Source organism: Malus sylvestris, chromosome 5, assembly GCF_916048215.2.
Source record: "Malus sylvestris chromosome 5, drMalSylv7.2, whole genome shotgun sequence".
Lineage (NCBI taxonomy): Eukaryota > Viridiplantae > Streptophyta > Magnoliopsida > Rosales > Rosaceae > Malus > Malus sylvestris.
The window spans coordinates 44806308-44830176 of NC_062264.1; the positions used below are offsets into that span (position 1 = coordinate 44806308).

Below are 23869 nucleotides of genomic sequence, written 5' to 3' on the forward strand. Positions count from 1 at the left end.
TAATATTTTACGAGTTTCTGGAGGCATCGACAAAGTCAAATATCCCTAATGGGGATGTGGATACCTCATCGTTTGGCCATAACCCATAAGCACCTGACTTTTCCAGCAATTATGTTTAAGCACATTGCACTCCATCTTTAAAATAATAACAATAATAATACATCACTGTATATTATTTTTAAGTTAAGGGTGGAGTTATCCACCTACCTTTTTTTATCTTTGACGTATATTTCTCAATTTTTAATCGCCGGATTATATGAATTAAAAATGATCAAAATACATAAATTAACAAAAGATGTGTAAAAAGTAAAAATAAAAAGTGTGCGGATAGCAAATTAACAACATCCTAAATTAATATTCAACCTTACTTAGTTATTACACCCAATAATCAAGTATAGGATGGATTTGTGCTAGAATTCTTGATATTGTCAAGGTCAAGCCATGTATTTGGATCAATATGTTTTCAGTCTAGAAAAAATTATGTTGAAAATGAAAATTTTGAGTGAAATATATTGATTTTTCCTATAGTATAAATACGTGTTAAGTACGATGACCTATGAATGACATATGACTTACGTTATGAGGATTGTATTTCCACATGAGTGTGTTAGGTATCTATTTATACTATAGTTGGTACTCGAAATACACTATAAGAAAAAAATTGAATAAAAAAAAATCGAGCATGTGGTACAATAAGGTAGAGAATTGGTTTCCGTTACACATTTTTTAGCTCTCATGCTCATTTTCATATATTTCTTTTCTTTGGAGTGAGCAAATTAAAGAAAAATCAAGCGACAAAATAAAATATATATGAATATAAGGAGAAAAAATATATACAAAAATCATTTCCGAGGTGTATATTGGAGAATACGAAGAATATTATGGGGTAGGATTAATCCAATTCTTTGGACACACAAAGCTTACGCTTAGGATGCGTTATAAACAGGGTTTCCCCCCCCCCCCCCCCCAATGGTTGGTGCACTCCTGTCAAAAGCTTCATTCACTCACAAACACCATCGCACGCACAGAAAAGAAACAGAGAGAAAGAGAGACTCTTCCATTCCATCAATGGCCACCAAAATCTACATTGTGTAAGTTTCTCTCTCCTCTCTTCTCTCTCTCTCTCTCTCTCTCTCTCTCTCTCTCTCTCTCTCTCTCTCTCTCTCTCTGCATGTTGGTGCTGAGTGATTCATTAACATGTTTTAGTGCCAAGAGTGGAAGATACTTGGTGTTTCTTGTTGCTACCATTTTATGCTTTCTGAGTTTTTTTCATTGACTTGTATATGAATAAAGATGAAATCTTTTCTGGGTTAATCAGTGTTTTTATTTCCTCCCATATTGTGATTTCTGGGTTTTGTTTATTTCATTATATTAAGTAAATATGTATGATCTTTGTGAACAAAGGTGGAATCTTTTCTTCTGTGTTGATCAAGTTTGCTTCTTGGGAGGTGATGGATTGAGTTGTTGTAAGTTAAGTAATTAAAAAGATTGGCATTTTGATTGAGATGGTTGGTGGGGAATTTGCATTTGTATTTTGTGTTGACTTGTTTTTGGGATGAACATATGTTGGAACATTTAATTGTAAATGATCACTCCTTAACGTCTGCTAAGGTTAATCAATTTAGTGTTAATTAATTTACTTTGGGAGTGCTAATTTGTTTCCTTAATCTTCCTTAGGAAAAGAAAATACAACTTTCTGGGAGAATGTCCTCTTGTTTAATCAAAGTCAAACTTCAAGAATCCGGATAGAAAGTATTGCAATTTTTGTATCGTCCCATCGATTTCAGTTTATCATCCAGTTCTAAAAAGATTAGGGGAAATTTATCTGCCCTCAAAGAAAAGTGATGTTGCGGCTAATGGCCTTAAGTGTCTAGCTTGTATTCTTCTTGGTATTTTTAATGTTTTAAATTTCCAATTATTTGTGTTCTTGCTTCTGGCCTCAACTACATGTTTCAACTTCATACCATTCATGGCACTGGTGCATATATTTTTCTTTTCTTTTTTCAGCTCGGTATAAAAACAAGTCAGGAGGAGGGTATTTTTCTGGGAAAAGGCGACTGGCTATTATTATTATATTGGTAGTGATTCTGTCGCCTCAATGATCATCCTCGCATTTCTATATTGGTTCAGGAAAAGGAGCATGGAAGGTATACAAAAAGTTTCCCCTTCTTTCGTCTTAAATTTATTTTGCAGCTTTATTTCGGCTCAAGTTTCATTTTCTTTCGTCTAGGAAATTTTTATAGCCTGAAATTTCAATGGAACTGAAACAGGGAGAGGAGGACAACCCAAATTTCTGAATGATCCCACTGCTTCTGGTGTACGAAGATATGAAGATTTGCCAATTGATGAACACAGAGGAGAAACAGATTTACCTTCTTTCGATTTAACCACCGTGGTAGCAGCCACAGAAAACTTCTCTTCTGCTAACATGCTTGGCCATGGCGGCTTCGGCATGGTATATAAGGTACTTCCCCTAGAACATTTTGAGATCTCTGCATTATGTGGCTTCGGCATCTGTGTTGTCATTAAGATTTTCGAGTCTGCACCATGATTTCAGGGATGTCTAGCTGATGGACAGGAAATAGCTGTTAAAAGATTATCGAGAAATTCAGGACAAGGCATAGACGAATTCAAGAACGAAGTAATGCTTATTGCAAAGCTTCAGCATCGAAATCTTGTGAGGCTTTTGGGTTGCTGCATACATAAAGAAGAGATGATGCTAATCTATGAATACATGCCAAATCGTAGCTTGGACTTATGCATTTTTGGTATGCCATCTTTACACACTGCTATTAAATACTTTAAGTTTTCTGACATTAACCCTGAAATTAAGAAATCATAAACTTGTAGATAATAGAAGCTTTTATGTGTGGTGTTCAGATAAAAACGGAAATTCGTCGTTAGATTGGAGAAAAAGGTTTCAAATTATCATTGGGATTGCTCGAGGCGTCCTATATCTTCATCAAGATTCGAGACTAAAAATAATCCACAGGGATTTGAAAGCGAGCAATGTTTTACTGGATGGTTCAATGAACCCAAAAATATCAGATTTTGGCATAGCAAGAATGTTCAGGGATGACCAAATTGAAGCAAACACGAACAAAGTTGTTGGCACCTAGTAATTGTCTCATCTCCCTTGAAAAAAAAATTTCAAGTAGAACCAATATATTTTTTTTCTCATATTGTGTAATTGCAGCGGTTACATGTCACCGGAATATGCTATGGATGGGCTATATTCCACAAAATCCGATGTGTTTAGCTTCGGAGTCTTGACACTAGAGATCATTAGTGGAAGGAAGAATAGCTTCCAATTTGAAAACTCATCTCTGAATCTAGTTGGACTAGTAAGTAAACATATAATTTTTCAACCGATGAATCTAACTTTTGAGTAGTCCAATGATCTAAACTTTGTGCTCAAAATTGTTTCAGATATGGGACTTGTTTATACCATACTTGGCCAATCCCGAAACTACCGAGCACCGGCCAACGCTATACTGTCAAGGACCCAGAAGAGTTCCCCTCCGACCAGGAGGCCAATCACTACTCGACACGTGTCAAGATTAGAAGCCAATCAGAGCGCAGCACGTGTCAACATCAAGAACCAATCATAACATGACACATGTCAATGTGACAAAGCTACAAGTTTTTCTATAAATAGGGGTCATTCCCCCACAATATTGCCTAATGCCATTTGTGTTAAATCATTCACAAGAACTCACTAAATTGAGAGCTTGATCCTTTGTACTTGTGTAAGCCCTTCACTACTAATAAGAACTCCTCTACTCCGTGGACGTAGCCAATCTGGGTGAACCACGTACATCCTGTGTTTGCTTCTCTGTCTCTATTCATTTACGTACTTATCCTCACTAGTGACCGAAGCAACCAAGCGAAGGTCACAAAACCTGACACTTTCTGTTGTACCAAAGTCTTCGCTGATTTTGTGCATCAACAGGACTTGTGGACAGAAGGAAAAGTCTTGGACATAATTGATTCATCATTGAACCAGTCGTATTCAACTCCTGAAGTTATGAGATGCATTCAGATTGGGCTCTTATGCGTGCAAGAATACCCAACAGACCGGCCAACCATGCTAGATGTTGTGTTCATGTTGGGGAATGAAACGACTCTTCCACGTCCGAAAAAGGCAGCGTTTAGCTCGAAAAACAGTGGTCCGGATTGTTCAACGTCTAAAGAAGCTTCTTCTGTAAATGATGTAACAGTAACAGTTATTGAAGCTCGTTGAGTTTGCACTTTGCCAGTTCTTGTAGAGATTTTGCGTTACTTCTCAAGTATTTGTACTCAAATCGAGATTCCTTGTGTAGAGAAGGCAATGCCTTTGAAATTGTCTATTCATCTCTGGACGGATCGTACCCTGTCAACGAAGTTGTGAGATGTATCTAAATTGCCCTCTTATGTGTGCAAGAGTATTTTGGATATTATACTTTAATCCAACAGCTAATAGGTCACTATAATTATGGAATGTAAGTAGGATTAGAGTTTAACTTGGACTCCAAGTAAAGATAATATTTCGGTTATTCTTGAAGAATAAGTGTTCCCGATACTATCCTATTTGGATTGAGGTTTGGTAGATTATTTGTTTGTACAATAAGGAATCCTAATGACATCATTATGGGATGATGCATTCAGTTTTTTTGTTTTTTTTTTGTTTTTGAATAAATAATATTATTTACACTAAGAGGTTGGGAGTAGGGTAAGCCTCAAAATAGGGTTCAAATTTGCATTTGACTAATCAAACCTTAAACCTCTCACTTATCAATGAAGATCGGAATATTACTAAACCGTAGTAAGTGATGAGAGCATGCATTAAGGTTAAGTTAGTATAAACGCTAAACCTAGGTCCCTGCACATACCTCTGAAACACAACTCAAAAGAATTCCCCATAGGTTTAAGGTATACTGACACGTCCCAACCCAAATATCCTAATGATACATGCATGACACGTGCTGACCGACACTCAGAAGTGACGAAAGCCATAATTCCATACAAGCATAAGAAAATATCAGCACCTGAAGATCAAAAATCATAAACAATAACAAGATCCTGAATTAAACATAAGGGTATCGGAAAGTTCAATGATCACAGATTCGAAACAAAAGAAATACAAATATGTCCAGAGCATACTACTACACGGAACTACAAGTGCAAATAAGAATTCATATTACAATTCAGCAAGAAAATCATACGCAAATGGAAGAGCTCAAAGTCACTGGTAGGGAAATAACTCGACACTCGGGTCGTACTCCTCATCACTAGGTCCTAAGGGGGCGCAAAACAAAAAAAGTGAGTGGACCATAGTTATATTTATACTAATAATATTCAAACCCAAATTCTTTCTTAACATAATAAGCCCCTGCTTTGAAAACAGATAAAATACTATGTATAGGTTTTTCTAAAACTCTAGCATGCTGGAAAAGTTTGTAACCATAAAATCATCTCTAAAACATGCATCTCGAAATGCCTGAAGGCAAAACCATAAATCTCATCAAAGATGTATTCTCTAGGGGTATCATAGTCACCCGAAGGCGGTACATGTCCATCATCCGAAGACGAAGCTGTACGACACTGGGTTACATCAATCAAAAAACATGGTAGGCCCCATCACCCGAAGGTGAAGCTATACTACTCCGGGTTACGCTGGAGAATAAACTCTATAACATCTCACACTGACACTAGTCGTGACTAGTGAATCTGTCCGACACTGCTTTTGGCAGTGAAACTAGGGGTATAACATATATCCCACTCCTCCTCATAACCGTGTCCTATGACCATAGACATCTAATATCCGTGTTGTGTGGATGTGCTGTATGATAACTCACTAGATATATATACCCAAAATATAACTCAAATCTCAAAGCTCTAGTCAACAACTCAAATCATTCTCATAAACCACAAACCATAATATATCATAAATCCGCAATATCTCATAAGGTATAAAAGAAATAGTCGTAAACCTTTTCTAAGTGTGAAATCGATAGTTATAACATTTCATAAAATGTAAATTAAATAAATCATAATATAGAAATCTGTAAAGCAAAGTATAATATAAAACGTATTCAAATCAGGTAATATGAATTTGCATGCTAGATGGTTAATTATAAAATATACATTTGACAAGGGGTCCACTCACAAGTACTCCGCTCTCGTAGAGTTGCTCGAACTAGGGAGGACTGGATCATCTTCCACCGGTGCACCTATACATAAATAGAGACTATTTAATAAAACGCTAAAGCGATTGAATTTGTGAAAACAGAGTGTAGATTTGGAATCAAAACGTCAAAATTAGTCTAGAAGGGTCCCGATCGAAAAACTTGAAAAAGTCAACGGCATGGGTCAAAGTCAACGAGTCAAATGGGTTGACATGTTTGGTTGGGTTGGGCCGAGGGTCTTTGGGCCGGGTTAATTAAAAGGACTTGGGCCTATTTTAATTTTAAGTTTTGGGCTTATGCTATGAAATAAAAGGTCGGGCTTAGCCCGTTGTGGGCTAAATCATTTGGGCTCTGGGCTGAGTTGGCATGCGGGTTGGGACGACCCGAGTTACTCGTGGGTCACCGGACCCATCGAAAGAGAACACCGGCTTTTTGGCCGGAAATTCTCCCAACTCCGATTTGGGGTTAAACGTGCTGAAAAATCACAATTCAAACATTAAACAATGATGCTGGAACCTGTCGGATCAGATTTGGCTCGACCGTGTCAGAATTGGCCGGGATTCGTCATGAAACCCGTCGGGTTTCCTCGCCGGATTCTGGAAAAAGGAAACAGAGTGCATGCATAATAAATCTCAATGATCTTCCACCAAAATTCACATGCAACAAGGTATCTAGTTACCTAGGGTCGTGTGCAATTGATTTCGATTGTCAACACCCTCAAAATCGCCGGAAAAAACCACGGGTTCACCGTCGACATTTGAGACCAAAAGAGTAGGTGCATGCAGAGAGTTAAACCCCAGATTTTTCGACATAATACTCGTCTAGATGGATTAGAAACCAACACAACCAAGAAGGAAAAATAGTTCATACCTGCGATGACAATTCAAGAGAGTTCAAGCTCTCGGTGTCAATGGCAGAGTACGTAAAAGTGCACAGATGCCACATGCAACCTTACAGGTGAGTTCCCTAGGTCCTAAAGATTCGAAGTTCAAGTTTCTAGAAGTTGGTTTGGTCCTTCTTGGAGATAGAGAGTGAATGCAGAAAAGAATTAGGAAGAGGAGAGAGTGTTCAGATGGTGGGGGATCACGGGAGAGGGAAGGAATAATGGGTTGGGTTTTGGGCTTGTTGACACATAGCCCAAAGAACTGGACCAATTTGATAAAACCCAACACATGGGCAAATTCGTAATTTTACACTTAAATTTTTACGGTGGGTTGTTACCTATACAACGGTGGTGAGTGTGCAAAAGGCCTTGCTTGTGTTCTTAGTGTGTTCGTGTGCTTGCTTCAGTTCGTGGCTTGCTCTGCTGTTGAAAATGGATTCTCCAGGCTAGTATTTTCATGCTGTTTTTATTCACATGCACATATTAGGATTTACAGAGTATGCAACTGAGCGAGCGGCCAACAATGTCGGCTGTCATTTTCATGCTATGTAATGAAGCAGTAGCTTCTTCAATAAAACAATCAGCATTTTTATTGGAGTTATAACAGTGGGGACCCATCACCACAGTACTGAAGGAGATAATTCTGTAAATGATGTGACATGTAGTAGCCTAGAACCTCGCTAAACTTAAAACTCCTGAGATATTCCTAAACGTTGTATGTTAAGCAACTATTGGTAGCAGCTTGTAAAATGTTATTAACCACAAAAATTTTGCTTCTAATAAGTAGTTCCAATTTTCTTTCTAGTGCATTGACATGCGGGACGTCAAAATTATTGGTCTCGATTGTGACGTAATTGAAGAGAAATTGTACTAGTCTACTTGGCTAGTTCTTTAAATTATGTGACATGTACTATTGTGGAGGCTTAGCTAACATAAAATTTGGCACAAAATCGAGTTTAATGATGTTCTAAAATTCATACAGCGCTGACCTCATTTAATGAGATAAGACTTTATTGTTGTTGGTGTTTGTACTATGGATGATGCTTGATTGCTAACAGCCTTGGATTTGAAATGTAAATCCGTCCTCTACATATGACACATTCACATTTATTAGAGTTTAAGAATGAGAGATTTGTGTTAATCAAACTTTATGTACAGGAAAGAAGATGTTGATCTGTGATGCTTTAATGCCAAATAAATAAATCCTAGGACTTTTCAAATTGGTTTACCATTATTTATTTTATTATGGATCGCTTTTACCATAGTATCCATTACTAAATTACTAATCACATCTTAGCATTCAGGGCCAACCCTGAGGGTAGCCAAGGTAGGCGGCCGCCTAGGGCCCCCAAATTTTTTTATACATCCTGTATATAAAATATAAATAAAGAAAACGTAAGAAAACCACAATTATTTTGTTGGTGTAGTGGAAACGGTTCCACTCTCTTTTCATTGAGGTGGGCAGTTCGAAACACCTTGTAGGTATTAGTTTTTGCTTTTTTCAAATCTATGAAACTAAAGATTAAAATTAAAGATAAATTGCTCTTTAAAAATTTTAAAATTACAAGAATCAAAAGGAGTTAAAATAATTCAACAAATATTAATTTTGAATGAATTTAAAATTTTCAACTTTAGGAAAAAAAAAAAAAAAACCTCATGGTAGTGGGTGGTTTATGTTTAAATTCTTATTTATTTTCAAAAATATTTTAAATAAAAATTGTATAAATAAAAAAAACTTGAGTTTCTTAAATAAAAAACATACAAAGGCCAATTGTAAGAAGCTAGTGAAATTAATGGCCTCAATTTGTCCAAATGCATTTTTTTTTTCTTTTTCTTTTGAAAATAACCTAAAAAAATAACAAAAACCAAAATAATCATAACTTTGTAATCCTTTTTCTTTCAACTTCCCAGTCTTTCTATTTTTATTGAATGTTTAAGCAACTATCACTTGGTCCTGAAGATTGTAATTTGAGGTAACCATAACTTTGAATTTAAATTTTCTTTTTCAATAATTTATTGTTAAACTAGGTTATTCTAAAATTTTATTTGCTAGTGTGTGTTGATTTTAGAAAGAATACAAGAGAACCACTAGGCGTTGTTGAATTATTATATTCGTCAATCAAGTTTTATTGCTTTTTACTCTCTTGATCATCAAGTTTTATTGCTCTTCACTCTCAATCTTAGTGCATTTGCGTCTAAAGACATGTGACATGGAATATTAAGTAATGTTAGTATATATATTTTTTTCTTTTGATATTAATTTATAATGATATTTGATAAGCTCATATTTATATATATTTTACATCAAATATATATCTTAGTGCACTTGTCTTTTCTTAGTTAGTTCCTTATATTTTTGAGCTATTTACATTGTTTTTGTGTTTTGTGGGATTTGTCAAGCCAAGAAAAGAAAAATAGTACAAGTAGGATTTTTAGAAACAAATTCGTCAAAACTGCCTGTGCAGATCAGCTGACTTTGAAAGCAAGTTGTGAACAGCTCAGAATGAATTAGAGAATGAGCCTTATATGCTTGGAAAGATACGGATGTCTATTTTCTGTAGCATTTCGTAGATTGTTAATATCATATTTGTAGAAGAAGTTATGGCCGTTTTAACATTGAAAGGTTTACAAGAGACTGAGCAGTTTGTAACTGCAATGAAAGCAATAAACCCAATAAGTCTAACATCCAAAACTGATGCAGCCAAGAATAAGTCATCTGATACCTATTCAAATATCAGAGGAAATGGAAATAAAGATGAGAATTAAGTGGGAGTAATGGGCATAAAGGCTACGCAAAGAGTTACAATTGTTTTACCATTTCCTCTCACTTATGGTCATCACTAAATGATTGTTAGTGGGGTGAGTGATGGAAAACAAAACTGGGATATCAAGCAAGAACAAAAAGGTGCAGGTTGCAGCTGCAAAGAGGGGGGGAAATAGGAGAAGAAAAAAAATAGAAAAGAAAGAGGACAAGGCAGCAGCATTGGGGAAGGAAGGAAAGGAATGAGGAAATCTTGACATTCTCTTCTCTCGGTTTTATCTTCTCAAACTCATGTCTTTCTTTTGGTTTTATTTGATAATAATGTGTAACTAAATTTTTAGTAGTTAGGGGCTGTTTTGAAGCCCCGAATATGATTGCAAGTTTGTTATGACATTTTGTTTGAATTACTTTTATGAATGGATGAAAATTGATTCACTACTTGTCTCATTGATGAATTCTTTATGTGTTTTCTACGGATGCATACTTAGTAAGCATATCTAGGATTCTAAAGCTATGAATATGTATGTGCCTGCCCTTGTCGAATGAGGACCTACATATGTTCTAGAGTAGTACTTGTCAATTGCGATTAACATGTGAACCAATTTCTAGGATAAGTAAGACAATGCCAGTACTTAGGATGCCTTGTGATGACTCAAACTCTTTTCGTTCTTAATGATTTCTACTTGTTAAATCTATGAACACGCCATTCTAGATTGCATTTTAGGGACTAAGTTAAGTTGAAAACGTCATTCTCTTAACATACTACATAAGAAAGAGTAATAGGTTGAGTTCTAACATTGAGCCAACTTGAGCATCTTCATCCGGAAATAAAAGGAATTTGAATGAAATATAACATGTTTGCATGATTATTTGGTGGTGGATAGCAATTCCCCTAACTTGTTTTTCTTAATTTGTGAACTACTTAAAATTTATTTCTGTCCTGTTTTTGTTCAATTTAATTTAAATAGGAAATAAACTCCAAAAATCCCAAATATTTGTAGAAGTGTAGCTCTGTGTGTCTAGTGTCTTCATGTAAAATTTCGTAGAATTTAGGTAAGTGTAAGTTGGTCTAATAATTATTTTTCGGTGGCTGGTCAGTAGGGACAGCAACTAGTTTTTGTGACATTTTAAGTAGTTAGATAAAACAATCTTCTGCGGGAAAAACCCTTATTTTCATATGCTACAATTGACAAATCTTAGTGTTAATAAGGAAAATCAATAGGACATTTTTGTGCTACTTTGTGGTGTGCTTTTAATCCTATCAATATTCGATGAAGAAATATACTTTTTATGTAATTAGCGAATTCTTCTTACTACATACCAATATACAAAGAGTCGGAGGTCCGAGAACTTTAGGGCCCCACTTTGAAGACTCGCCTAGGGCTCCCAAATTCTCAGGGCCGGCCCTATTAGCATCTTACCACCTTCTAGCACATTTATTAGGTGTTAGATTTTATCACAAAAATTAAAAACATAACCATTCATTGTATTTTGTAATTTATTTTACCAATTTTTCGACATGAGATATTTTTGCATTCTTCAACAGCGTGCACATCTCTCAACCTAGTCGCTACGGGTAGCACTTAAACTCCTCAATGAGAAAGCTAACCATGAATCCTACTAATTTTTTTTTTTGTCAATATTGTGTTGCTCATCTTCCTTGTGATTCTTCCCTCTTCCATTTCGGCTGCTCTAGATGCCATTACACCAAACCAACCCCTAAGAGAGGGCGACGTTCTTCTCTCCACCACTAAAATCTTTGCACTAGGGTTTTTTAAAGCCAAGCAATTCTCATAACCGTTACGTCGGAGTTTGGTAAAACAAAATTCCAATCAAAACTGTTGTCTAGGTTGCAAACAGAGAAAACCCCATAATTCCCCTATTGCTGGAACTGGAAGCGCCCTATATTAGAAAAGTATTCTCATTGAATGAGTAATTAGAGTACATTTGGTATTTATACAGAGAGCTATATTTGACAGCTCATCAAAACTAACCTATAACTATCCAATAACAAACTAACTGTCCAATGACTAATTACAACATAAATCACTATCCAATGACCAAGGTATAAAATATCGATGATATCGGAAATATCGGTAGTCCAAAAACACGGAAGTTTCGATGGAAATATCGGGATATTATCGATATCGATAAAAATTGAATAAAAACCACAGAAATTGTAAGAAAAACTTGGAAATTTTTATTGAAACTTTGCAGGATGTTTATTTAGTCAATTATCTATTAGTTTATCACAAAAAATTGGAAGGAAATGCATTGCATGATATATATAACTGATTTAAGTTGATTATATAACGAGCTGGCAAACATTGTGAGTATAGAAAATATGTAGTAATTAATGAAAGAAGTTTAAACACACCATAATCATTTATATATAATGAATTAGTACAATATTTTACACTTTATACATTGCATGGTAAGATACATGAGTGACTTAGCAAGGTCTAAAATATCGATGATATCGGAAATATCGGTAGTCCAAAAAAATATCGGTAATCCAAAAACACGGAAATTTCTATGGAAATATCGGGATATTATGAATATTTTAGACCATGCCAATGACTAATTACAACAAAATCAAGATAAACAACTATCCTTAATATGCCCCGTCAAACTGAACTTGGGCAACCGAAGTGATAGTTTGTCTCTAAGCAACAGAAAACGAGACTTGGACAGAGATTTAGTACAGATATCTGCAATTTGATCATGTGAACATACAAACTGAACAATTATAGCTTTAGAGAGAACTTTTTCCCTAATAAAATGATAGTCAATCTCCACATGTTTAGTCCTTGCATGATATAAAGGATTTTTTGCTAAGGAAATTGCATAAATGTTATCACACCACAATTTTGGAGGATATGGAAGAGATAGACCAACATCAACAAGCAATTTACAAAGCCATGAAAGCTCAGCAGTAGTGTTAGCAAGAGATCGATACTCTGCTTCAGTGGATGAGCAAGCCACTGTTGGTTGCTTTTTAGCACTCCAACTAATAAGAGAGTTTCCAAGAAATATGCAAAAACCTCCAGTTGATCGTCGGTCCAAGGCACACCCTGCCCAATCAGCATCTGAAAAGGCATTTGTAGTGAGTGAATATGATGTTTTTGGAAACCATAGTCCCAAATCAAGAGTGCCCTTCAAGTATCTCAATATTCTTTTAACTGCCTGTAAGTGAGACTGTCTGGGTTGATGCATAAACTGACAGACCAAGTTGACAGCAAAGGAGAGATAAGGTCGAAACCAAGTAAGGTATTGTAACCCTCCTACAATTGATCTGTACTCCTCTAGATGAGAGAGCAATGGAGAAGAGTGGTCCAGTTTTGATGTACTGAGAGGTGTTGCACATGGTTTTGCACCAGCCATGTTGGTCTTGGTAAGTAGATCAAGAATATACTTGGGTTGTGAGATAAAAATACTAGATGATGACCTTTTAACCTCAATTCCAAGAAAGAAATGAAGAGGACCCAAGTCCTTGATTGGAAAGAGAGAACTCAGTTGAGCTATTGTGTCTTTGCAAGCCTGTGAAGAGGGACCCGTGACCAAGATGTCATCAACATAGACTAGGATAAAAACCAGAGAAGGTTCTTTCTTGACAAAAAGAGAATGATCATTCTATGATCCATGAAATCCCATTGATTTAAGTGCACCATGAAGCCTCTCATACCAGGCGCGAGGAGCCTGCTTTAGTCCATAAAGACTCTTATGAAGTTTGCAAACATAGTGGGGCTTTGTAGGATCTTGAAAACCAGATGGTTGCTGCATAAACACATTCTCAGATAGATTGCCATGTAAAAAAGCATTACTAACATCAAACTGATTGAGAAACTAATCATACTGAGATGCTAATGTGAGAAGAAGCCTGATGGTTACTGGTTTAGCCACATGGCTGAATGTTTCTGTATAATCTAAACCCTCATGTTGATGAAAACCCTTGACTACTAAACGAGCCTTGTATCTGTCAATAGTGCCATCAGCTTTCCTTTTAATGCGGAACACTCATTTACAGCCAACAGGATTCTGAGAAGGATGTGGGGGAACAAGAAACCAAGTGCCTATGTGAACCAGGACATTAAATTCCTCGTGCATATCCTGTCTCCAGTGAGGATGTTTTGAAGCTTGGAGATAAGTAGCAGGAAGATAATCTGCAGAAATTTGGGAAGGAAGAGGGTGTTTGGTAGCTGAATAGGCTTTTGGTTTAAAAATGTTGGATTTTGATCTTGTTTGCATAGGATGAGTGTTTAAAGGTGGGGTTGGTGATATGTGTGAGGAATGAGGAGAGACAGGGTGAGGAGAATGAGGGAGATGAGGTGAAAAAGTTGAAGTAGAAAAAGGTGCATATTGATTTAGGTTGATTACAAGTTGCATATGATAAGATGTTGCAGGGAGTTTGGTGAAGGTAAGAGTTGAAGGTATGGGAGAGGAAAAGATTGAGGCTGAGGATGAAGAAGATGAAACTGGAGAAACTTGATGAAATGGGAAAGTCAGCTCATCAAAGATGACATGCCTTGAAATATAAATCTTGTTGGATTGAAGATCAAGACATCTATAGCCCTTGTGATTGAGACTATAGCCAAGAAAGACACAGGGCTTGCTTTTGGGTTCAAGTTTGGAAGCTACATAAGGTTTTAGCCAAGGAAAACACCTGCACCCAAACATTTTACGTGTTGTATAATCTGGAGGCTTGGTGAAAAGTTGTTCCCAAGGGCAGGATCTAGACATAGTAGGCAACCTGTTTATGAGATAAATTGCTGTGGAGAATGCTTTAACCCAGTAAACATGAGGAACATGAGAAGCAGCTAAAAGTGTGCGAGTAACTTCTACTAAATGTCTATGCCTGCGTTCCACACAGCCATTTTGTTTTGGTGTGTGAGGGCATGAGAGTTGATGATGAATGCCATTGTCTTTAAGATATTGAATAAACACGGAACTAAGAAATTCACCTCCAGAGTTAGATCATAAAGTGACAACTTTAGTATTTAACAAAGATTCAACAAGAACTTTGAATTCAACAAAGGTTTTAAAGACCTCAGATTTACATTTGATCGGAAAGAACTAGTTATATCGACTGAAGTCATCCACTATAAGAAGATAAAACTGATAACCAGATACAGAGAGAAGTGGAGCTGGACCCTAAACATCTGTATGTAAAAGTTCCAAAGGTCTAGTGGTAACACTAGAAGCTGATACAAATGGCAGTTTTGAACTTTTACCCAATGCACAATCTGAACAGAAGGTTTTATTCATACTAGTAGTGTGAGGAATACTAGACTTAGACAAGTTTATGTAAAACTTTGAAAGAGGGATGACCCAATCTTTGATGCCAAATCTCTGGAGAAGTTTTGACAGTAGCTACAAAAAGCTTATGTGAACCATCATTGATAGATGTAATGAATGGATAAAATTCATTTTGCACAGGTCCTTTAAAAAGCATCCTCTCTGAAATAAGATCCTTCACAGCGAAGTGAAAAGGATATACGTGAATTGAACACCAATTATCAAGTGTAAATTTATTTGCAGAGAGTAAATCTTGCTTCAAATCAGGCACATGTAACACATCATGCAAATCAAAACGATGAAGAGGAGTAGATATAGAGGAAGAACCAGAATTAGATATAGGCAAAACTTTGCCATCACCAATGTAGACTTGTTTAGGGCCGGTGTATGGTTCTGGATTTTGAAGATTCGCCAGAGAACTTGTCATATGTGAGCTAGCTCCTGAATTAAGAAGCCAGGAATGAGAAGTAGTATGTGAAGGATTAGCACACATAGCCATCTAAGAATGTCGATTGCCAAACTGAGGATTCATACGATAAGGGCAATCAGAGGCTTCATGATTATACTGACGACAGATTTGACAAGTTGATCTTCTGCCACTGAAATTAGAGCCCGAGCGACCTCCATGATGGTTCCTCTGAGTATAGCAAGAGTAATTTAGACGCTGACTGTTACCACGATAGCCGGAGAAATTGCCTTTATTTTGAGAATTCCTAGGGTTAGACAGAATGCGATCTTGAGAACAGCCTTGATACTGATTAAACTGAGATGAATTCTGAGCAAGAAAGGCCTGAGAGCCAGTATTGGAAGTCAGTGTAGGAAGAATGCCAGAGGATAATGCAAGATTCGAATTGAGGCCTGAAAAACGCCGGAGGATGTAATAGCTTTCTTGCGAGTGGTAAGCTGAATTTCTTTACTCAGAAGTAAACCATGTAACTCATCAAGTGTTGTAGAGCCAAGATGAAATTGGATCACATCAACAAAGGAATCATACTCCGGCGGCAGGCCATGAAGAGTTACAGAAATCAGATCAGAGTCTTCAATCGGAGCTCCGACGCTGGCAAGAGCATCAGCAATGTCTTCAATTTGTTGAAGATAAGTAGAGGCGGTGGAATCGCCTTTTGAAATATTACGAAGACGAGATCGGAGTTCATGAATGTGTGACTGAGAAGCCGCTGCAAAGCACGATTCAACTTAGACCATAGCTCTCGAGAGGAATTTACACCCATAGTATAGGGAATTAGGGATTCAGAAAGTGTAGAGTTGATCCAGATGAGAATATTTTGATCATTCGCATACCAAGAAACATAGTCAGGGTTGAGATTGCGATTGCCGGAAGAATCAACAAGAAATTGAGGCGGTACCGCTATAGATCCATCAATGAGACCGATAAGATTGTAGCGACGGAAGATTGGGGCAAAGAGAGCACTCCAGGTCAAGTAATTTGTAGTGGTGAGCTTGATTGGCACCATAGATCCGATGTTTTGGATCGTAATGGAGGTAGAAATAGAAGAATTAGGGTTTGAGGAAGAAGTCGGAATAGGATGAACATGTGTAGCCGATTCCGATGAAGGAGACGCCATGGCTGAATTGATGAGAGACACTTGAAGAGATCAAACGCGATCGAGAAATCGATCAGAGAATTAGAGAATCAGAAAAGAGAAAAATTGTAGAGAGAAGTGACAAGGATTGGATCGAAGAGAGAGAAGTCGGTAAACAAAGGTGGATGATACCATATTAGAAAAGTATTCTCATTGAATATTGAATGAATAATTAGAGTACATTTGGTATTTATATAGAGAGCTATATTTGACATCTCATCAAAACTAACCTATAACTATCCAATAACAAACTAACTGTCCAATGACTAATTACAACAGAAATCACTAATTATCCAATGACTAATTACAGCAAAATCAAGATAAACAACTATCCTTAATACCCTAGCCATTCATGGAGATCATGGCGGCCTTGTCATATATGGGGAGGACCAAAATACCCCTTTCTGGTCCGCTAATGTCACCGTCTCTTCTCCAAACAAATCTGTGGTAGCCAAGCTTTTGGATACGGGCTGGACAAGCAGTCCGGGCTAAACCGGTTCCCCACATCTTGGAAGTCCCAAAATGACCCGGGAACGGGCAACTGTTAGTATCGGATAGAGTCAAGTGAGAGTCCACAGCAGTTCTTATGCAAGGGTCAGACTCCATTGTAGGGGGCTGGATCTTGGACTAGTGAAAGATGGTCTAGGGTGCCTGCAATGACGAAAAATTTCATCTTCAACGCTACTTTTGTGAACAATCAAGATGAGGTATCCGTCATGTATGGTATTGTTAATGAATCAATCTTCTCAAAAATGGTGATCGATGAATCAGAAATCCTTGAACGGACCAAATGGCAAGATCAAGCGCATCAATGGGTCAAGTTTTGGTCCACCCCGGTTAAGCAGTGTGATTTTTACATTGCGGATAAATTTGAGTGCAATTGCCTACCTGGATTCGAACCCAAGTTGGAACATGAGTGGTATTTGAGAGATGGGTCAGGCAGGTGCTTGAGGCAAAAAGGATCATCCGTTTGCTAAAACAGGGAAGGGTTTGTGAAGTTGGAACGTGTGAAGGTGCCAAACGCTTCTATGACACGGGAGAGTATTGTTAGAGTTAATGATATGATGAGTGCTTAGGATTAAGACAAGTGTCTATTTATTATTGGTGGTGGTATTAGTAGAGAGATGTATAAATACCAAGAGTTGTAATTATTCTAAGTAAGTTGAATAAAAAGAATTCATTCAGTTGTAAACAAATTTCCCTCTCTACTTTCTCTCTCTTGTTTCCTTAGCTTCTAAGGTTTTTCCATTGTTATCATGGTATCTTCGCCGGGTACGGCTCACGCCTTCGGTTGACGATCCTAGTGCTTCCGCCGTCTTTTTTCGTCAGTGATCAGTGTTTGGTGACTTCTCTGACTAGCTTTTTCATTTTCGTTGACTGCGATTTTGGTGTTTTGGCTTGCTGATTGTGATCCATTGTCGGTGATTTCTTGATCGGAGTTTATGTGTCGGTTGATTTGCTGCAGTCGTAATCGTCTTCGTGTATCAGATGTTGTCGATTCTTTTGCATTTGATTACTACGTATATTTGTTCTGAGCAGTGCGAATTCAATTTCTCTGTGAATCTGTAACCCTAAAATTTGGGGGTTTCGTGTTTTGTCTACTCGAACGTGTTGGTGTCTTGCTCATACTAGTTATTATGGTTGCTAGTGGCTTTTATTGCAGTTGTATTGCAATTACTGGTTGTTGTAATCTTTCATTTGTATCGAATCTTGATGTGCAATTATGGTGACTCCTGTGCAATTAGCTCTTACACAATCACCTATTTCGTCTTTAATTCCAAGTGTTGGGAATACTGTCACAGTGAAACTTGATAATTCCAATTATGTTACCTGGAATTTTCAAATGCAACTCCTACTGGAAGGAAATGGAATTGTTAGGTTTGTAAATGGTTCTATTCCTTGTCCTGCTCAGTTTGATGATTTTGATTCTGATGATGAAACTGTTGAGAATAATCACCATGTCTCTGATGCTTATCAAGTATGGAAAATTCATGACAAAGCTTTAATGACATTGATTTATGCTACATTGTCTTCTTCTGCCTTGTCCTGCATAATTGGTTATCAGAGTTCCAAAGAGATGTGGATGAATCTTCGGGAACATTTCTCCTGTGTCACTAGAACTAGTATTGTTCAACTAAAGATTGACTTGCAGAATATCAAGAAAGAACCTGAATCTGTTGATGTCTATCTTCAGCGGATCAAGGAGTCTAGAGATCAACTAGCTGCTGCTGGTGTAGCTATTTCTGATGAGGATATTGTTATTGTGGCACTGCGAGGTCTACCTAGTGAATATAACACCATTAAGGCCATCATTCGTGGACGGGAAAATCTTGTCTCTCTAAAGGAATTGTGATCTCAGTTGAAGGCAAAAGAATCCACCTTTGATGAAGCTACTAAACAGATTCCTTTACTGTCTGCTATGTATACTCAAGCTTCTGGTTCTCATTTTGATCATGGAGAGCCATCAAGGAAAAAATCTGTACCTCCAATGGTTTAAGGTTTTTCTGGCTCTCCTAACTTCATGCCGCCATTTATGCATGTATCAAATATGTCTCTTCAGGGGTTTCCCGGGTTTCAACAATTGCCTTTACCTCCTATGACTAATGTTCCCATGGAATTAGTTACTCAACAAAGTTCTGGTTCATATAATAATTTTAGGGGAAATAACTTTAGGGGCAATAATTACAAAGGAAAAGGACAAGGGAAGAAATTTCATGGTCACAACTCTGGTGGACAGTATAATGGTCCTGGAGGACAGTATAATGGTGGTCACAACTCTGGTGGACAATATAATGGTCTTGGCGGACAGTATAATGGTTCTGGAGGGTATGCTCAGCCTCAATATTATAATGTATCTCAATCTCAATCTTTTCAGCACAATGCCACACCACAATCTATATCCTCGACTTATAATCCAAATCAAATCTGTCAAATATGTGATCGTAAAGGTCATTCTGCCTTGAACTGTTTTCAACATGGCTGTCAGATATGTCATCGAGTTAGTCATGTGGCGGCTACATGTTTTGATCTAAACAAGACTTCTTCTGGATTCTCAAGTCATTTTTCTCCGGGTGTACCTTCCTCTCTGCCTACTCCGCAGCATAATGGTCAATATGGTCAGGTTCCTATATGGAATCCATTTAGTCTTCCACAGCCTATGGTTTCACAGAATCGTGGTTCTCAGTTTCCTCCGTCTGCTATGCCTCAGTCCCATGCTCCACTTGCTATGCACACTGGTCTTGGTTCATTCTCTTCGGCTCATCAACAAGACTTTTGGCTGCTTGACTCTAGAGCCACCAACCATATGACCTCTGATGTATCCAATCTGCACATGGCAAAATCATATCATTCCAATGATACTGTGACCAATGCTAGTGGTGAAGGTTTATTGATCAAACACATTGGTCCCTCTTTTCTTCCCACTAAGTCCCATAATTTCAAGTTACCTTCTGTGTTGCATGTTCCGAAATTGTCTCAGCATTTGTTATCTATGAATCAATTGTGCAAAGATAATAAATGTCGCTGTATAGTTGATGATGTTTCTCTTTGTATATAAGACAAGGTCACCGGGAGAATGCTATTCCAAGGGCTGAGTAATAATGCTGTCTATCCAATACCTATGCTCAAACCACAGAGGTCTCTTTCTCATGGCTCTACTCTAGTTGCTTATGTGGGTCAAAAACAAATTTCTTCTCTATTGTGGCATTATCGATTAGGTCATCCTACACAGTCTATAGTCACTGCGGCACTTAGTAAATCTCATATTCCTTTTGCTTGTAATGCTCAGTCCCACATGTGTAAAGCTTGCTTGCAAGGCAAGTTTACTAAACTACCTTTTCCTGTAATTGCTTCCAAATCCATCACTCCATTTAAAGTAATTCACACTGATGTGTGGGGTCCCTCACCTAGTATGTCTCTTGAAGGTTACAAGTATTATGTTTCCTTCATTGATGAGTGTACAAGATATACATGGATTTTTCCATTGACTAATAAAGCTGCAGTGTTCTTTGTGTTTGTCCATTTTTTTGCTTTTATTTCAAATCAGTTTGCTGCTCATGTAAAAATTTTACAAAGTGATGGGGGTGGGGAGTATATTAGTACTCAATTTCAAAGTTTTCTTCTTTCCAAAGGCATTGTTCATCACAAATCCTGTCCTTATACCCTAGAACAAAATGGGTTGGCTGAGAGAAAAAATCGGCATATTGTTGAGACAGCTATTACACTTTTACAGCAAGCTTCTTTACCTTCCAAATTCTGGTTTCATGCATATGCTACTGCAGTCTTTCTCATAAACAGAATGCATACACCCGTTCTTCATATGAAGTCTCCCTTTGAATTACTATATACCTTTCCACCTAAACTTGAGTATTTGCGGATTTTTGGGTGCTTGTGCTATCCTTCTTTGAAACCTTACAGGGTTCATAAACTTGCACCAAAAACTCATGCATGTATTTTTCTGGGGTATGCTTCCCAACATAAAGGGTATATTTGTTTCTCTCTCACAGATCAAAAGTTGTTGGTATCTCGACATGTTGTCTTTGATGAATCTTGTTTTCCTTCATTCTCTGATAATGTGTTTGTACCTCCCAAGGTTGTCTCTGAGCATCCTTCATTACTTATACATGTTATACATACCAATACATTCACACATTCCCCTAGCCTTTCAACCACTTGTTCATTTCTTGGTTTACCACACTCCCCTTCTGTTTCATCTAGGCCACATCATGTTACTCAGTCCACAGCTTCTCAACATAATATTTCTGGTGATCTTGTTCCTTCATTCACTCATGCTGAGGATGTTTCACCGGTTCTTTCCTCTGTGTCTTCAGAAGACCATCCAAATATTACTGTGTCTCAGGTTGAGGATCTGCAACAAGTGTGTATACTTGCTCAGACTGCCATCCTATGCAAACCAGGTCTAAATCTGGAATTGTCAAAAAGAAAGTCTTTTCTGCTCAGATTGGTCAGAACTCTGAAATCAAGGAACCTCAGTCTTTCTCTAATGCAGTCAAGTCTGTTCAATGGCAAACTGCCATGAAAGAAGAGATGGATGCTTTAACTCAACAACAAACTTGGGAACTGGTTCCTTTACCCCCTGGCAAGAATCTTGTAGGCTGCAAGTGGATTTACAAGGTTAAGAAAAATTCAGATGGTTCAGTGGCTCGATACAAAGCTCGTTTTGTTGCTAAAGGGTATTCTCAAGAGGCTGGTTTTGACTACTATGAGACCTTTAGCCCTGTGGTTAAACCAACCACAGTTAGGTTAATCCTGTCATTAGCTGCTTCTTACAATTGGAAACTTAAACAATTAGACGTCAAGAATGCTTTTCTGCATGGTTTCCTTAAGGAAGAAGTCTACATGTCTCAGCCACAAGGGTTTGTGGATTCTACATGTCCTGATTATGTCTGCAAGTTGGAGAGATCTTTATATGGTCTTAAGCAGGCTCCTCGAGCCTGGAATGACAGGTTCTCAGGCTATCTACTTAAACTTGGGTTTAAAGCTTCATATGCAGATCCCTCTTTGTTTGTCAAGTGTGATGAGTCTTCCATTATCGTTCTCCTCCTTTATGTTGATTATATTATCCTCACTGGAAGTGATGTTGTGAAAGTTCAGCATGTCATTACTCAGTTAATCAGTGAGTTTGAAATGACAGACATGGGTCTCTTGCACTTTTTCCTTAGTCTACAGATTGAGTATCAGTCTCAGGGCATCTTTGTACATCAATCCAAATATGTCAAAGAATTGCTCCAAAAGATGAATATGCTGGAGTGTAAGCCTTGTTCCACACCTTGTCATCCTAATCAGAAGCTTCTGAATCATGGTAGTGAACCTGTGTTGGATCCTAGTACCTACAGAATCATTGTTGGGGCTCTACAGTACCTTACATTTACACGACCCGATATCTCATTTTCTGTCAATCAGGTGTGTCAGTTTATGCATTCCCCATTAGCTACTCATTTTGATGTTGTGAAGCGTATTCTGAGATATCTTAAAGGTACTATGACAACAGGCTTGAGTTTTAAGTCCAGATCCTCTCTGTTAAACACTTACACAGATGCCGATTGGGCAGGCGATCCCAATGATCGACGATTAACCACGGGGTTTGTTATTTTTCTGGGTGATACTCCCATTTCGTGGAGTTCTAAAAAGCAGCATGCTGTGAGTCGATCGTCTACTGAAGCAGAATATAGAGCAATGGCCACAACCACTGCTGAAGTCATATGGATACAACAGCTTCTTCGAGATTTACGTGTTGCTTGTTCCTCTGCTCCCGTCCTTCACTGTGACAATATTTCCGCAATGGCTCTTGCCACTAATCCTGTATTGCACTCCAAAGCCAAACATATTGAGATTGATTGTCACTTCGTTCGTGGACGTGTTCAACAAGGGACAATTGTTCTGCAATTTGTTGCTTTTGCAGATCAATATGCAGATATGTTTACTAAAGGGTTGTGTTCACCTCAGTTCACTCGAAATTGCTCCAATCTCATGCTTGGCAGTATGCCACATGAGCTTGAGGGGGGATGTTAGAGTTAATGATATGATGAGTGCTTAGGATTATGACAAGTGTCTATGTATTATTGGTGGTGGTATTAGTAGAGAGATGTATAAATACCAAGAGTTGTAATTATTCTAAGTAAGTTGAATAAAAAGAATTCATTCAGTTGTAAACAAATTTCCCTCTCTACTTTCTCTCTCTTGTTTCCTTAGCTTCTAAGGTTTTTCCATTGTTATCAAGTATGAGTATGAGTCTGAAAGCATGTGAAGAAGAATGCCTGAGAAATTGTTCTTGCATGGCATACGCAATTGCAGATGAAGGGCAGGGAGGGAGTGGGTGTATAACATGGCATGGGGACTCGATGGACACAAGGACTTATTCGGATACGAGTCTAGATTTATATGTGCAAGTTGATGCAATTGTTTTAGGTATATTTCCATTATCAATTTATCGTCTTTCTTTCTTTACATTATCAATAATTTTCCTCGTATCGCCGACGTTCCATGAAAAAAAAAACTCTTCTTTCTTTTATTTCATAAAATATTTGAGGAATTATTATTTAGTTTGGGAGCCATACGTTTGTTAACATTCTAAAGAAATCATTTGGCATGAGTCTCTTGACAAATAATAAAAGTGAAATTGTTTCATTAAGAGTGTAAGATG

General features: G+C 37.5%; 1 protein-coding gene across 1 annotated transcript; it reads left to right on the plus strand.

Annotated features, from left to right (window-relative positions):
* Window positions 1-1071: 1071 nt before the first annotated feature.
* LOC126624346 (G-type lectin S-receptor-like serine/threonine-protein kinase SD1-1) lies at window positions 1072-3119 on the plus strand. The gene is made up of 5 exons (XM_050293414.1): window positions 1072-1091; window positions 2008-2147; window positions 2271-2464; window positions 2558-2768; window positions 2881-3119. Exons 2-5 carry the CDS (start codon window positions 2099-2101, stop codon window positions 3117-3119), a joined length of 693 nt encoding a protein of 230 aa, XP_050149371.1. The 5' UTR covers window positions 1072-1091; window positions 2008-2098.
* The last annotated feature ends 20750 nt before the right edge of the window (window positions 3120-23869 follow it).